This window comes from Vipera ursinii (genome assembly GCF_947247035.1).
Source record: "Vipera ursinii genome assembly, chromosome: 2".
Taxonomy (NCBI): domain Eukaryota; kingdom Metazoa; phylum Chordata; class Lepidosauria; order Squamata; family Viperidae; genus Vipera; species Vipera ursinii.
The window spans coordinates 147444102-147458861 of NC_139513.1; the positions used below are offsets into that span (position 1 = coordinate 147444102).

Here is a 14760-nt window from a genome sequence, read left to right on the forward strand (position 1 = left end):
GCTTCTGAATGCTCTTCAAGGCACCCTATGTATTGGTAGTTTTGAACTTATTTTTTTATTAATCATGATGTTTGGTTTTTCTTGGTTTTAGTCTTTTGTTCATCATTCCTGCCATATAAATTGTATTCATAAATAAATAGATAGGGAGACAAACAAATATCCTTCTACCTGATGAGAAGGTTTGCCTATGCTGCTCAATTTCTGTTCTACTGTATAGATTTGGGGGTTTCCAATAAATATGGCAATGCTTACTGGCAAAACAGCACATAGGTCTACAGAGAATGTATAATCTTTTTGTGGCACAGACCATGATTTTTTAAAAAAAACAACAACTAGGAGAACAGTCTCAAGGATTGAAGGAAGATGTGACAACGTCATTAGAGTGAACGGATTGACGTTTTCAGCTTTTGGGGTGGAAATAAGATCAAATAAGTATGTTAAACTACACAGAGGCTTATATGCCTATTTAAGGCCTGATTTAATTAAAAGAAAAATTGCACTGCTGAAAATCAGTGTTCAGCCACTGAATTTCAGTAGCATGATCTTGGGGAGTACTGTGGACTAAAAAATGGAGCTAGCCTACTTCCTGTAGTCTGTCTGCTCATGAGGAACACATTTAGCCTATTTTTATATATACGTGGTCCTTGACTTATAAGCATTTGCTTAGCAACCATTTGAAGTTTCAATTGCACGGGAAAAAGTGACTAAAACTAGTCCTTGAACTTATGAACGTTGCAGCATCCTCGTGGTCATGTGATTGCCAGTTGGGTAATACGCATTTATGATGGTTGCAGCATCCCAGGGTCATGTGATTGCCATTTACAACCTTCCCAGCCAACTTCCAACAAGCAGAATCAATGGGGAAAGCCAGATTTCCTTAATAACATGATTCACTTAACAACTGCAGTGATTTACTTAATAACCATGGCAACAAATTGAGTGCAAGTCACTTAACCACCTTAGCAACAGAAATTCTGGTCCCAATTGTCATAAGTTGAGGACTACATATACACATAGACATATGCATACAGTCAGTCTGTCTCTCTCTGGCTATTTTTATGTAAAGCAAGTTTATTTCACTAACAGGAAACATTACATTCTGTTCCTAGTGATTATGTGGAGAAATGCTTGCCATTCCGAGCATTAAAACATTTAAAGATGCTCTGGTTCCTTTGGAATAGGCTCCATGGGCTCTTAAAATGGCCAGTCTTCAGTCTTCCTTTCATTATAACAGGAAACACAGTTTTTTGCTGAAGGCCCCTTCCCTCAGGTGTAATGTATTATAGCCGAATGATAGGTAGAAGAGAAGCAAAGGAACAGTGGGATCAGAGGCAAAAACAAACCTTTTTTGGAATCTCTTTTCTTTTCCCAAACCTGAAAGGAAAGATTAGGCAGATTTTTATCAGTGGTTACAGGGATTGTGGACTAGGATTTAGAAATTAGGATGACAGTTTCCCATTTCCCATCCTCAAGTTAGCAAAACTAGGGCATATGTATATATCTTTCAAGAGCATTACAGGCTGCAGTGAGCAAGTGTAGGAGTGACTTTAATTTCTCTTGTGCATCAGTTCACCTTTAATAGATGTTCCTGTGGTGGTTTAGCTGTTGGTATCCATCCTTAGTCCTAGAGAAATTAAGAGAATTAAGGAATTCTCTTAATCCTGGAACTCCCATTAAATTCTTCGTGTGTCTTCTCAAAAGTGAGTCTAATTAGGTGAAGTGAAGCATACATTCAGGTAAGTTTATACATCTATAGCCTAATTAAACCCTTCTCTGAAAAATAACATGTTTAGCAGACAGTACAACTCTTTTTCCATAATTCTGCTAAATCATGTCCATAGGGCAAAACTTGCAGATTATAGAAGAGTGTTATCTCTCTTTTCCTAACATATGCACAAAGGCACACCTAACAGCTGTACCATAACAAAGTCAACATGTGTAGCTTTCTTCCAAATAAAACATCTGCCTGTCCCAAGTCCTTGGGAAGGATTCTATTGGATGATAAAAATGTCAAATCGAGTCTAAACATCTGGCTGAGTGTGACCAACCATAATAAGGTAATAATTTATTAAACTTGTAGGCCTCCCAACTATCATAAAGTGGTTTACAACAAAGTGCTGTAGAAAGCTGTGCCTCCTCCCACCCGAAGAAGCTGAGGAAGGGGGCAAACCAGAAACCTCTACGTAAGAGGTAATAAAAGAGGCACAGCTTTGCCTTTTTGCAGCGCCCCTACACACGCTTAGCAGAAGTCGTAAAACCGGTGCGCCTCGAGCATATTTTGTTTTTCTTATCCTCGCTGGAGCTCCTGCTTCGCAGCGAAATACCTGGTCCGTTTTCTACCCTAACAAAAGCCTGACCCTACCGTTCGACTACGTCCCACCTGGGACGGTGCCAGGCAGGTGCGTGTATGTGAATTTCTTCCCCATCCCAAGCAGGGGGACCACAAGGCGCGCAGCCACAGCTCCACTGCGTTCCCTCCTCCCGCCCCGCCTCCTGCCCATGTGCAGCCGCGGAGCTGATGTCATCGCTTGGGCTGCCCGAATGTGTGTCAGTGGGGCAAGCCTTTGCTTCTGTCACATGCAGGCTACACATGAGCCAGCCGCGGAGCTACGCCAGATCCTAACTCCCCCGCGCCTGGCCTGGCTAGAAAACAAGAGCGTTTTCTGGAGTTGAACGAGCAAAAAAAAAAAAAGGAAAAGAAAGAAAAGAAAAAAAAACCCCAGCCGCAGCAGGAAAGCTCACCCACATAAGCCTCGAATTAAGGGAACTGGGTTGGGGAGGGGAGCGAGTCGGTTTCAGAGCCTTTTGCCGAGCCTTGCTTCAGAAAGCACGTGGAAGTCGCAGCCGAGAACACGACGCTTGCCTGCTGAAAGCACAAACCATTTTGCAGAGCGCGGTGGCTCAGGAGTCAGCAAGCACGCGCGCGCGCTCTTTCGCTCTCTCTCTCTCTCTCTCTCTCTCACACACACACACACACACACACACACACGCCGGCAGAAGAGGGGGGTGGGTCGGTGGAGAGGATTCCCTCACCGCGCACAGCCGGCTTGCTACCCATCGCCCCCTTTCTAGTTATTTTTGCTCATTTGGGAGAGCCCAGTCCTCGCTACGAAAGCAAGCAAGCGAACCCAACGCGCAACTCTTCATTGCCTTCCTCGAGGCGATTCCTTACCACCGCCACCCTTTCTTCCCCCTGCAACCCGAGAACCAGGTTTGCATTAATAACGGGAGGGCGGCGAGAGAGACCCAGCATGGATAATAATTCCGGTAAGCCTGTTTTCTGCTGCAGTTTTTATTCTCCTCTCTCTCCCTCCCCCACCCCCACCCCGCTCCGGATTTCAGTCCTTTGCAAGTGGGTTGATGGGCGCGAACCAAAGGAGGTCGAACGAGGAAATGAAGTAGCCAGGAACCTCGCTGCGTTGTTGAACGGTGTTTTGTATTTTTATGCCATCACGGCCGATTTTTTTTTTTTAACGTTTTCCACTCCTTCTTAGCTTGCGCACTATACCGTAGCTCACTACAGTACCGGAAGGAGCGTCTAAGTCGGGTTTAATTCATTTTGCTTTTTAAAAAAACAACAACAACCAGGAAATGCATTCTTTTGCATTCTGTTTAGCTTGTTAGCCTTTTTTGGGTCTTTGGAAACGGGATCAGAAAAGGGCTTTCGCTGTGGATTTCCCCCCCCCGCCCCTAAAAAAACACCACCTCAGTACGCGAAGGAAGAGGAGTCGGAATAATAGTTTCTGTTGATACTGAAATGGTTGTGGAAGAGAAAAAGGGAGTTACAAACAGCCAATTGGAGATTTATGCAGTACAAAGAAAGAGGGGACTTATTGGTGCAATGCAAATTATTGGAGAATGCGGATCTTTCATTACTGGGACTGGGCGAGGGACCCGGGCTTGGGGTGGTGGTGGTGGTGGTGGTGAGAATCGCTGTTCAAAATCGGTTTAATTTGTGTACAATGAAGCGGTCACATGAGTGTCGCTGCATTTGTGCTTCTCAGTAAACAAACCAAGCGATGGATGATTCTGGAAAGTGGCTTCTTGTTTTTGTGTTATCCTCGGCTAGAAGAACGGGGGGAAAGGGCTCCCTACAGCCAGCCGCCTTTTGTATGGATGCGGGAGAGGTTAGGTGGGGTCAGTGCGCTTTGACGACTGTTGTGGAATGTAGGAGAAGAGTTTGCAGTCCATAGTCAAAAGCAAAACTGGGAAAGTGTTGAGGCAAGGAAAGTCACTATTTTCAGATAAACTAGGTTACTGGGCTAGTCTAACACCCCCCCACACACACTTTTTGAATCTGATGCCCTGCAGCAGGTGTGGATTGTAACTCCCGTAAGCTGAGTTCAGACATACTGAGAATCTAGTCCAAACCATTCAGAACAGAGTTTCTCAACCGTGACAACTTGAAGATGGGTAGACTTCAATTCCCAGAATTCCCCAGCCAGCATGGAGAAAAGAAAAGGGAGAAAGGAATGCCTGGGCAGAATTAAGTATTCTGCTGTTTTAAAAAGGCAGGTTTCTGGTCCTTACTGCATTGAAGATAGATTTTGATTAAATTTCTGCAGCAAGAGGGTGATTTAAGCAAGATTTTAAGGAGCCGTAGCTTCATTGATCTGCAAAGCAACTTGGGTGCTGATTTTTCAGAAGCAGAACACTGTAGATACAAAAGATGGGCAGAATAAGTATATGTGTGTGTTTTGTGCAGGTGACATTTATCTTTTGCTGCTGGAGATTTGCATATTATTGCAAAGAATAAACTTCCATGTAATGATGTCTTCCTTGCAGAGTTTCTTAAATTTCATCCTTCCAGCCTTCTGAAGTCGGTAAAATGAGGACCCAGATTGTTGTGGGCAATATGCTGGCTGTAAACTGCTTGGAGAGGGCTGTAAAACACTGTGAAGCAGTATATAAGTCTTAAGTGCTATTGTTATTAAATGTGCTGCAAAGTTTTGAAATGTGCAGGAGAACTGGGGTAGAAGTTCTCACCTCTGCTGTCTTTTTACAGTATGGTGCATTTATCTCTCTCCAGATAAAAGATCCCTCTGATCAGTGTTTCCCAACCTTGGTAACTTTAATATATGTGGACCCAGAATTCTCCATCCAACATGCTTTTGCTGGGGAATTCTGGGAATTGAAGCTCATATATCTTAAAGTTGCCTTTTCAGTTCCATATGGGGAATTTTTAAAGCATTAGAATGCGATGACTTCCTGGTGCTCCATCTCCTATCTCCCCAACCCAGATTGTGTATATTGGTTAAAGTACTGTTGGGGAGAACCTTCTCTCTCTCAAATGCATGGGGCCCTTGGAGACAGAGATGATGGCAATAGGAATTGCTAAGCTGCTGCCCCCAAACAGGAGGTAGGGACAGATGTGAGGACTCAGCCTATTTCTGAGCAGAGATTTGATATCTGCAGCGTTCTGTCTTGTATCTGAATTGATCCACTGCAAAGGACAGTTGTTTGTGGGGCTGTTCATGGCTTGCTGGTAGAGCACTAGTTTTACTGGAGGAAGCTTTAGTGGCCAATCCTTCCAACATCAGGGAGGGTTGGGGAAAAAACTGTTCTCAGAAGTTTTGGAGTTCCCTGCAACAGTACTGCGTGCTGAGCTGACAGTATTGAGCAAGCAATTTCACTAGTGACCCAGTTTGTACATTGCGCTAGGCCATATTTTGGGTTGTTTGGTTTTGACTTAAGTGTGTGAACCCAGTCACTTGGTGATTAAGTAGCACAGTTAAGCAAGCCACGGTTTGACATGATATATGAACCCTGCAGAATAATGGGACATAATCCTTTATTCCTAAGATGCAGAAATTTTAATTTTTCCAATTACTTGCTCTTCCCTGCAACGATATGTAGCCTTTTTAACCTCTTTGACATTCCTGGGGGTCCATTCATCATAATTTCTGGTTTCACATTGACATGCAACTCAAGTCCTTTGCCAACTACAGTGGTACCTTGGTAACCTACTGCTTTGAAACTCATTGAATTTGGTACTCAACACATTTTGACAGAAAGTTTTGTCCTGATTCATATTGTTTGTTTGGTATTCAACACACAAGCTAGAACCTGCCGATGTCAGCGGCCTTGTGACTCATTACATTATTCCTTATGGGAAAAATTTGTTTCATACTCATCCTTTTTGGTATTCATGGCACCTCCCAGAACCAATTCACGATGAGTGTACCATTGTATTGACAACTCATACAAATCACATTTGTAGATTTGTGATGTTAGTGTGCTTTTTGTTGGAGGGCTGTCATTCAATATTGATTCTTTTGGGGATGACCCTGTTCTCAAATAGGAATTTTGCAAGAGCAGCAATCATCAACTAGTAACTGAATGGGTGCCAGACTTCTCTTTTCTTGAAGTGGGTCAGCTTTTGTATTTGAAAGACTTTCTTCAGGACATAGGTGGGGGCTGAAAATATGTTTGTATACCAACTAATCCTGAGTGCAATCCTCTAACAACGCAGGCCTGGCATCTGCACGTGCCCAAGAATTCCTCCAGTTAATCACAAAGTGACTCACTGAGAAAGAGGAGCCAAACATAGTTACATCTGCCCTCAGGGGCTAGGAGCAGTCTTTTGAAGGCTGGCAGAACAGGTCAGGAATGTCTTACTTACCAAAACAGTCTTTGGTGGATTCTATTTATAAGGACTAAGGTTATGCAAGGCAGATACATCCATCTGCAGCTCAGGGGAAGTTCATAGTTTACTCCTCAGATTCCTCTCCTCGCTGGCTGGCTTAGGTAAGACACAGGCTTCTGCTAAGCCAAAAAAGAAAGTTGTAGGGGATATTCATGGTCGGATAGGACTTGGAAGGATTAAGTTGTTCCCTGATACAGTTAGCATATCTCCCATTTTGCCTCCATTCCAGGCAGTCCTGCTGAATGTCCACATTCAATGCAAGGCCATATACCTTCAATCAGAATAGACCTGGAAGGGACCTTGGAGATCTTCTAGTCCAACCCCCTGCTCAAGCAAGAGACCCTATACCATTTCAGATAAGTGGTTGTCCAGTCTCTTCTTAAAAACCTCCAGTGATGAAGTACCCACAACTTTTGAAGACAAGCTGTTCCACTGATTAATTGTCCTCACTGTTAGGGAGTTTCTCCTTAATTCCAGGTTGCTTCTCTCTTGTTTCCATCCATTGTTTCTTGTCTTGCCTTCTGCTGCTTTGGAAAATAGCTTGACCCCTCTCTTCTTTGTGGCAGCCCCTCAAATGCTGGAATACAGCTATCATGTCCCCCCTAGTCCTTCTTTTCACTAGACCAGCCATACCCAGTTCATGCAACTGTTCTTTTCATGTTTTTCATACTTTGTGGAATGGGTGCAGTTTTCTGCAGGTTATCATTAGGATGTTTCTCAGAGTAGACAGCTTTGGGCCAGATAAGCAAAGCTTCAGAATTAGGATATGGTAACTAATTCACTGTACACTGTAAAATAAGGGATCCCAACCTCTGTGGCAGCATTCCTTAGTCAGATACCTTGTGTTAGAATTGAAAACCTTAGTCATCGTGGCTAATGGAATTCTGAGGGAGGATCCACAGGATCTGGAAAGCCATTCTGTTGGCAGAGAAGAATCTGCAGTGGAGATTCCAGCTGGGAGCAGCTGATCCTAGGATGAACCCAACCGTCTCAGGCAGCCTAAGGAGTTGAAATTCTTTTATACATACTAGTTCTTGTGGCATTTATGATGCCTGTGTTGGCAGAGCACACTGAATTCAAACTGAATTCAACTCTCTGCTAGCCTTCTAGATAATGCAGTCACTAGGTGGATATTTTATAATTCAGTATGATACGGTAACCCAGAACGTGAGGTTAATGTATGGATAAACATGTCAAGCATGTCAAAGATAGCAGTGTTTTATATTGTAGGCCAAGAAATGATCAGAATTGGGAACTGGGTACAAATTTTGGATGGGATAACATTGGAAGTTTATGTCTTGTTAGGTATAAGATTAGGATAAGGCTTCCATCTATGTTTTTGACAGTGAAATTCTCTAAAATCTACATAAGGGATGGGAAACAGCAAAGAAAATTCTTGCATTTTCATGTTCGTAAAATGGGCGTTGCCTGTTGATTTCTGCCGGAATAGAAGCATACCATGGGCATGTACATCTTACAGGCAGTCCTCGACTTAAAACCATTCACTTAGTGGCCGTTTGAACTTCAGTTTTTCAGTGCTGAAAAAAGTGATTTATGACTGATTTTCATACTTATGATCGTAGCATCCTCATGGTCACGTGATCCAAATTTGGGCGTTTGGCAACTGACATGTAATTATGACAGTTGCACTATCCTAGGGTCATGTGAACACTGTTTGTAACCTTCCCAGTTGGCTTCCGAGAAGCAAAGGCAACAGGAGAAGCTAAATTCACTGAACAACTGCAGTGATTTGCTTAACAACTGCAGCAAAAAAGAGAAAAAGATCATAAAATGGGGCCTGACTCATTTAACAACTGTCTTGCATAGCAATGGGAATTTTGGGCTCATTGTGGTAAGTCAAGGACTACCCGTACTTCTTCAAGTAATACGGGAACAATCACACAAAGTGACTGAAGGACAAAGCTGTATGTCTTCTTTAACAAGGGTTTCCTCCATCTTTGCCATCAAGCATAGTTGCTGGCTCCAAAGCAGCTGTTGATATGGCTGGGAAACAAAAATGTTGGTTGTCTACAGTTTTGGGAAGTGATTATTTTCACTCACTCGTGTGCTTCCGCATCTGGTGGAATGTGGATTCTGCAGGTCTCTCCTCTGCTTTGTTGGAGAAATGGATATGGCCTTCCCTTCTCCCTGCCCCAATTTGGGCTTCACCCTTACTAGCGATGGGTGTAAGCTTTAGAAGAAAGCCAGTTTGCTCTAATGGTTAAGGCATCAGGCTAGAAACCGGGTGATCGTGAGTTCTAGTCTTATCATAGCCATGAAAGCCAGCTGGGAGACCATGGGCAGGTCATTCTCTCTCAGCCCACCTCACCTATCACGGTTGTTGTTGTGGGGGAAAATGGGAGAAGGAAGGAGTATTAGATATACGCTCTGCCTTGAGTTGTTTATATTAAAATAATAAAGGTGGGCTACAAATAATAAATTAAAAAAAGTTTTGGGAAGGACAAAACATAGGAAAGGCAGGCTATTTCCAGTGCTTTAGAAGCGGCTTTCAGATGGGACCTTCAGGTAGTTTGGCTTCAAGTGTCATCTTTTGCTGCTGTGATTCCTGCTTAGTTCAGCACCCGCCATCTGAATTGCGGAAGTCTTAAGACTATGCTCTGGGTTGTCTTTGGAAACGTTGTGTAAAATGATGTTTAGTTTGCCCCCTGCCTTCTGCACCTATATGGCAAACCTAGAGAACTGCCGGACACATCTAGTGAAGGAGGAAAACGCTTGACAATTGTAAAAGGAATTGTTGCTGCTGCCTTTTCTGCCACAGGAGTAGATAGAAGCTATGAGCTTTCAAAAATGCCCAAGTTGTCAGAGGATGCTGTGCTTAGTGTAGCATCCTGTATGTCAGTTCTACTGGAAAATGACCTGTCCTATGAAGAAGCATTCAAAATTAATTCCTGCTTAAGAGGTACAACTGACTCGGAAGCAAGAGAAACAGAAACACCGCGATGCCAGTGCTTAGCGAATAGACTGGTTTGCAAACAGATTTAAATTGGATTTCAGAGGCAAAGAATCAAGTCTTTCTCTCACCTTTGGTTCTTGCTGAAGATGTATGTTTCAAAGCTTGATTCTGCTTTCCTTGGAAGGAGACACAATGGGAATAGAAAATGGAAATGAATAAACCTGTGTATTCTAGGATTTTTGCCTCTCTTAAATCACACTAGGTGTGTGTGTTTGTGCTGAACTCATAATAATGGCCATATCTAGGACCAGATTGTTCCTCTGGGCTGGCACTTGCTTATCCTGTGTTTATACCATTCTGGAAATTCTGGAAATAAAAACATTTTTTCTTTTCCTCATGCTGGCTCTACATTGTTGTAGTCACAGATATTTAAGATACAGAACAGTGCCTTATACAAGTAGTCCTCGACTTACGACCGCAATTGAGCCCAAAATTTCTGTTGCTAAGTGAGATAATTGTTAAGCGAGTTTTGCCCCATTTTACAACCTCTCTTGCCACAATTTTTAAGTGAATCACTGCAGTTGTTCAGTTAGTAACACAGTTGTTAAGTGAATCTGGCTTCCCCATTGACTTTGCTTGTCAAAAGGTCACAAAAGAGGTTCACGTGGCCCCTAGGAAACGGCAACCTTCATAAATTTGAACTAATTGCCAAGCATCCGAATTTTGATCACGTGACCGTGGGGATGCTGCAATGGTCATGAATGTGAAAAATGATCATAAGTCACTTTTTTCAGTGCTAAACGGTTGTAAGTCGAGGACTATAACGTATATTCTGTAAATCTATTTTTAAAACTATGTTAATCCTTTCATGGGTATTAGGTAGATCTGATAGGAGAGCTCATGGATGGAGCTTGGGCTGTAAATATTTGGAAAGATGTGGTATCTGAGTTCTGCTTCAAAGTATCCTTTTGATTCCAGGCTACAATCTGGAGTATATAGTAGCTGCACAATTTTCAGCCATTTACTAGTGGAATGTGGCCTTTTGCTAACCCGAAACCATTGCAGCTACTAAAGGAAACCTGTGTTTCATTAAACCATTCTTTTCACCCACCATTGCTGCCAGACTGTTATCTGTAGCCTTAGGAGTCTTTTCCTTTTAACAAGGAAGTTTTGTTTAAAATTTGAACTATAATGCTATACAAATTCATATGCTGGTGTTACTATTTTCCAGGTGCTAAAGAAATATTTCTAGCTTTCTGGTCCCAATATCATTTGCACCAAAACTTCAGCACAGAATACCCTATTGTGCCAACATATCCCCATTCTTTTCAAAGAGTTTTCTCTGTGTTTTCAGTAGAAACCGTACATGGAACTTAGGTGTGTTCAAAATATTGTTTTCTGCATTGGACGTTGTTGACGTTTTCTTCCATAGGCTGTTTTATTTTGGGTATACAAACCAGGAATCTCCTGCTGTTTTTCCAGAATCCATTCAGTTTCTAATAATCAGTGGTTTTCATAGATAGCTTTCTTCTTAAGGAGAAAATTAACTAGTGTTTTGTCCTTTCCCCATAGATCCTTGACCTCTCTGCATGCTCAAAATAACATGTTCTCTCAGAGCTATAGTCTCAGCTAGTACAATGAAGTAAATGCACTGTGTGTTTAGTTCGTGGTTCTACAAATCACATCACAGTACATACTTCCACATATACCAAATGCTTCACTCTTCTCCCCCCCTTCTGTTTGCATATACTATTAGACTTCTGTGTAAATTACAGAGTTTGGGCAGTCAAGAACATTGACAATTTTTCTCAGCAATTAATTTTACTGAGCTGATACTGCAGTTGGTAGGGAATAATAGATGGAGTCTCAGCAAAACAATGGGATAAAGGAATATTCCTAAACTTTATGATTTATCTCATGGTTTCTGTGAAATTGTGTGAATACATCAATGCAGTGTATGTTAGCTCAGCTTGCAAAATGTAAATATACAGCCTCATGCTACATAACTAAACTCCATTTCATGGTGAATAAACTAAATTATTAATGTATCTTAAATAGAAAACTATCTTTAGATAGATTTTTACTCCAAAAGCATTTCATTCAAATAAAGTAGATAAAAATAAAAAAACCCGATTTAAATTAAAAAAAATCTGATTTTTTGGATATTTTTTTTAAAAAGTCATTGATTATTATCCACCTTGGCTTCTTCGGATTTATCCAAGAATTTGAAAACCTCATCACTGATTACATATTTGTATGTTACGTTGATTACCCCACAGCCCATTTTCTTGAAGGGAAGCAAAAATGCCCTCGCAATTTGATCAGGGCAGGGGGAGGGGACACAAAATATAACAAGTTGGGTGATGGAATGATATAGATAATGCCAACAGGCATGCCATTTATGGGTCTGGAATTAGATGGTGATATTAAGGGGTTTTTCCACATAGCTTTATTAAAATTCAACAAAACAATAAAATACAAGCTAACATAAATGAAAGAAAGGGAAGGGGATAAAAGGGAAAGATTAAAAAGTGCCAGAAAAATATATCCATAAAACAAATAAAGAAGTGAGCTCCAACTTTTTCCAGTGGAGACAATTATGAAATATGGCAAACTTCAAACTTAAAGGTTGCCATATTTTGTAATTGTCTCTGCTGAAAAAAGCTGGGGCTCAGTTCTTTATTTTATCTGTTTTATGTATATTTTTCTGGCAATTTTTAAGTGATGTTAGTATTATAACAGCTTGCTTTGCACTTCTGTGCTATTGTATTGATCACCCAGCTGTCTCATTGCCATGCCTCTTTAGGAGGCAACGTATATTTGTGCAATTTTTATATGGAAGAAATCAACACAACTGGTTTTGAAGATCCTTTTGGTCATTCTGTCAAGATGGTCTCCACTTTTCTAGCCTAGAATCCTGCTATGACAGCTCTACTGGGTTCAAATGAGAAAGATTTTAAGGCACTAAGGTCATATCAGCAGATTTTTTTAAAAAAAGGTTGCCCTGATATTTTCCCCAAATATAAAATGGGATCAATACTTACACAAGAATGGCACCCCCAAGTACAGACTGCCTATGATCAGTAGCATTACTTGGGCAACATGCAGAATTCAGATTTGTAAGTAAATCGGCAAACTCCTCCACACAAAGTTTATGCATTTGAGGCATGATGACAGCCTGAAAAGGGAGGGAGAGAAACTTTGAAAGAAAGAAAGGAACCTCTGCCTTAAATATAAATATGAATCCAAGCCAGGCTTGTGATTAGTTATACAGGTAGTCCTCGACTTACAACAGTTTGTTTAGTGACCGTTTGAAGTTACATCACTGAAAAAGTGACTTATAACCTTTTTTCACATTTAACAATTGTTACAGCATCCCCATGGTCACATGATCAAATTTCAGATGCTTGGCAACACTCATATTTATGATGGTTGCAGGTGTGATGTGATCACTTTTTGCAACCTTTTGATGAGCAAACATCAATGGGGAAGCCAGATTCACTTAACAACTGTGTTACTAATTTAATAAGTGCAGTGATTCACCTAACAACTGGGGCAAGAAAAGTCATAAAATGGGGCAAAACTCACTTAACAAGTGTCTCACTTAGCAACAGAGATGTTGGGCTCAATTGTGGTCGTAAGTTGAGAACTACCTGAACACTTTTAGTGAGTTAGCATCAATTCTGGGCAAACAAGCAAAGAAGAGCAAATAGGTTTTATAAATTGGAAAAGAGTTGCTTGTTGTTTATTAGACAATACTCTTTGGTTTACAGCCTTGTCAAGTGAGCTTGATGCTTGGTTTTCTCGAGTGAACAACAGGGTATAAGGTTGCTTTAGTTTCTTATTCCCATTGGATTCTTACAGATAGCTGGTTTTTGCATATCAAAAATACTCTTTCCTTCCCAACTTAGAGTTCTGCCACTTCATCCTGCCCTTTCTCCCATTGTGGGTGACTTTGACCTACTTTGCTGACTGCAGGCATCAACAACACTTACATAGGTGCCAGAGAGACTGAGATCAAAGCTATAATGTATTGCAGCAGGCAAGCTATGGCAACCTAGGAGCACAGGCCAGCTCTGGGTGGACAGAGGCCTGCCACCTACGTTGAACTTCTTCGATTCAGCAGAATCAAATGTGGCTTACCTTTGCAGGAAACGTTGTGGGCTTTGGTAGCATTTGAGCATCAGAAAAAGCTTTGCTGGAGTGTGAGAGAAGCTGAAGGGAAGAAAGGACAGGATAAGCCCAGTCCTCTTTTTCGTTCTTTCTGGTTAGGACTTATGAGCAAACAGCATTTGACAGATGTGTTGTGTGAAAAGGAGATACCCTCAGAGCTTAATTTAGAAGCAGTGAGGTCTGTGAAGTGGAACAACGAGGACTAGAAATGCAAGGCTAAATTTAATTTACAGGTACAAGACTGTGTCACTTAGAACAGCAATGGGGAATGTACAGGTTGTTCCCGACTTACCAACCATTTGTTTAGTGACCTTTTGAAGTTACTACAGAAATGGAAAAAGAAAAAAAAAGATTTATGACCGTTTTTCACACTTACGACTGTTGCAGCATCCCTACAATCACACGATCAAAATTCAGACACTTGGCAACTGGCATGTCTTTATGACAGTTGTGCTGTTTTGAGGGTCACGTGATCACCATTTGTTACTTTCCCAGCTGGCTTCCAAGAAGCAGAGTCAATGTGGGAAGCTAGATTTGCTTAATGACCACATGATTCACTTAACAACTGCCACCAAAATATCATAAAATGGGGCAAAACTCACTTAACAACTGCCTTGTTTAGCAGCAGAAAGTATGGGCTCAATTGAAGGCTACCTGTATACTTTTCCAGATGTTGCTGACCAATTCTTTCTATCTTTCTCTAAGAGCAAGGTTGGTTAAGAGTATTTGGGGCTTGTAGCTCAACAAAGCCTACTTCTTGACCTAGAATAAACTGTCAGGATTTTTTACAGCAATTTCTGCATAATAATAGGAAATGAAGTGTTCACTATTAGAATCTTTTGGGAATCTTGTCCAAGGATGAGTTCTTGGCCACAGTCTCTCTAGTCCCAGTTCTTACCTTGAGCTTCTTTGGAAGCCAACCACCAAAAGTCAACTTGATTTAGTTGCATTCTATAATGCAATAAAACAAAATAAAAATGATTCAAAGATACTTGCAGTAAACTGTTGCCTACAGCATTTCCCCTAG

At 41.4% G+C, this 14760-nt stretch overlaps 1 protein-coding gene and 1 long non-coding RNA gene across 2 annotated transcripts in view; one reads left to right on the plus strand and one right to left on the minus strand.

Moving 5' to 3' along the window:
* The first annotated feature begins 2410 nt into the window (after positions 1-2410).
* Positions 2411-14760, plus strand: part of LOC310634571 (nuclear receptor subfamily 1 group D member 1-like) — a 43118-nt gene continuing 30768 nt past the window's right edge. The window contains exon 1 of the mRNA XM_083353040.1: positions 2411-3267. Coding sequence (XP_083209166.1) covers positions 3252-3267 — 16 coding nt within the window. The 5' untranslated portion in view covers positions 2411-3251. The remainder of the gene's footprint in view (positions 3268-14760) is intronic.
* LOC310634075 lies at positions 11902-14105 on the minus strand. Its single transcript, XR_014491151.1, has 3 exons — positions 14026-14105; positions 12605-12738; positions 11902-12491 (listed from the first exon to the last, which is right to left on the minus strand). It is a non-coding gene; the product is annotated as an uncharacterized lncRNA (long non-coding RNA).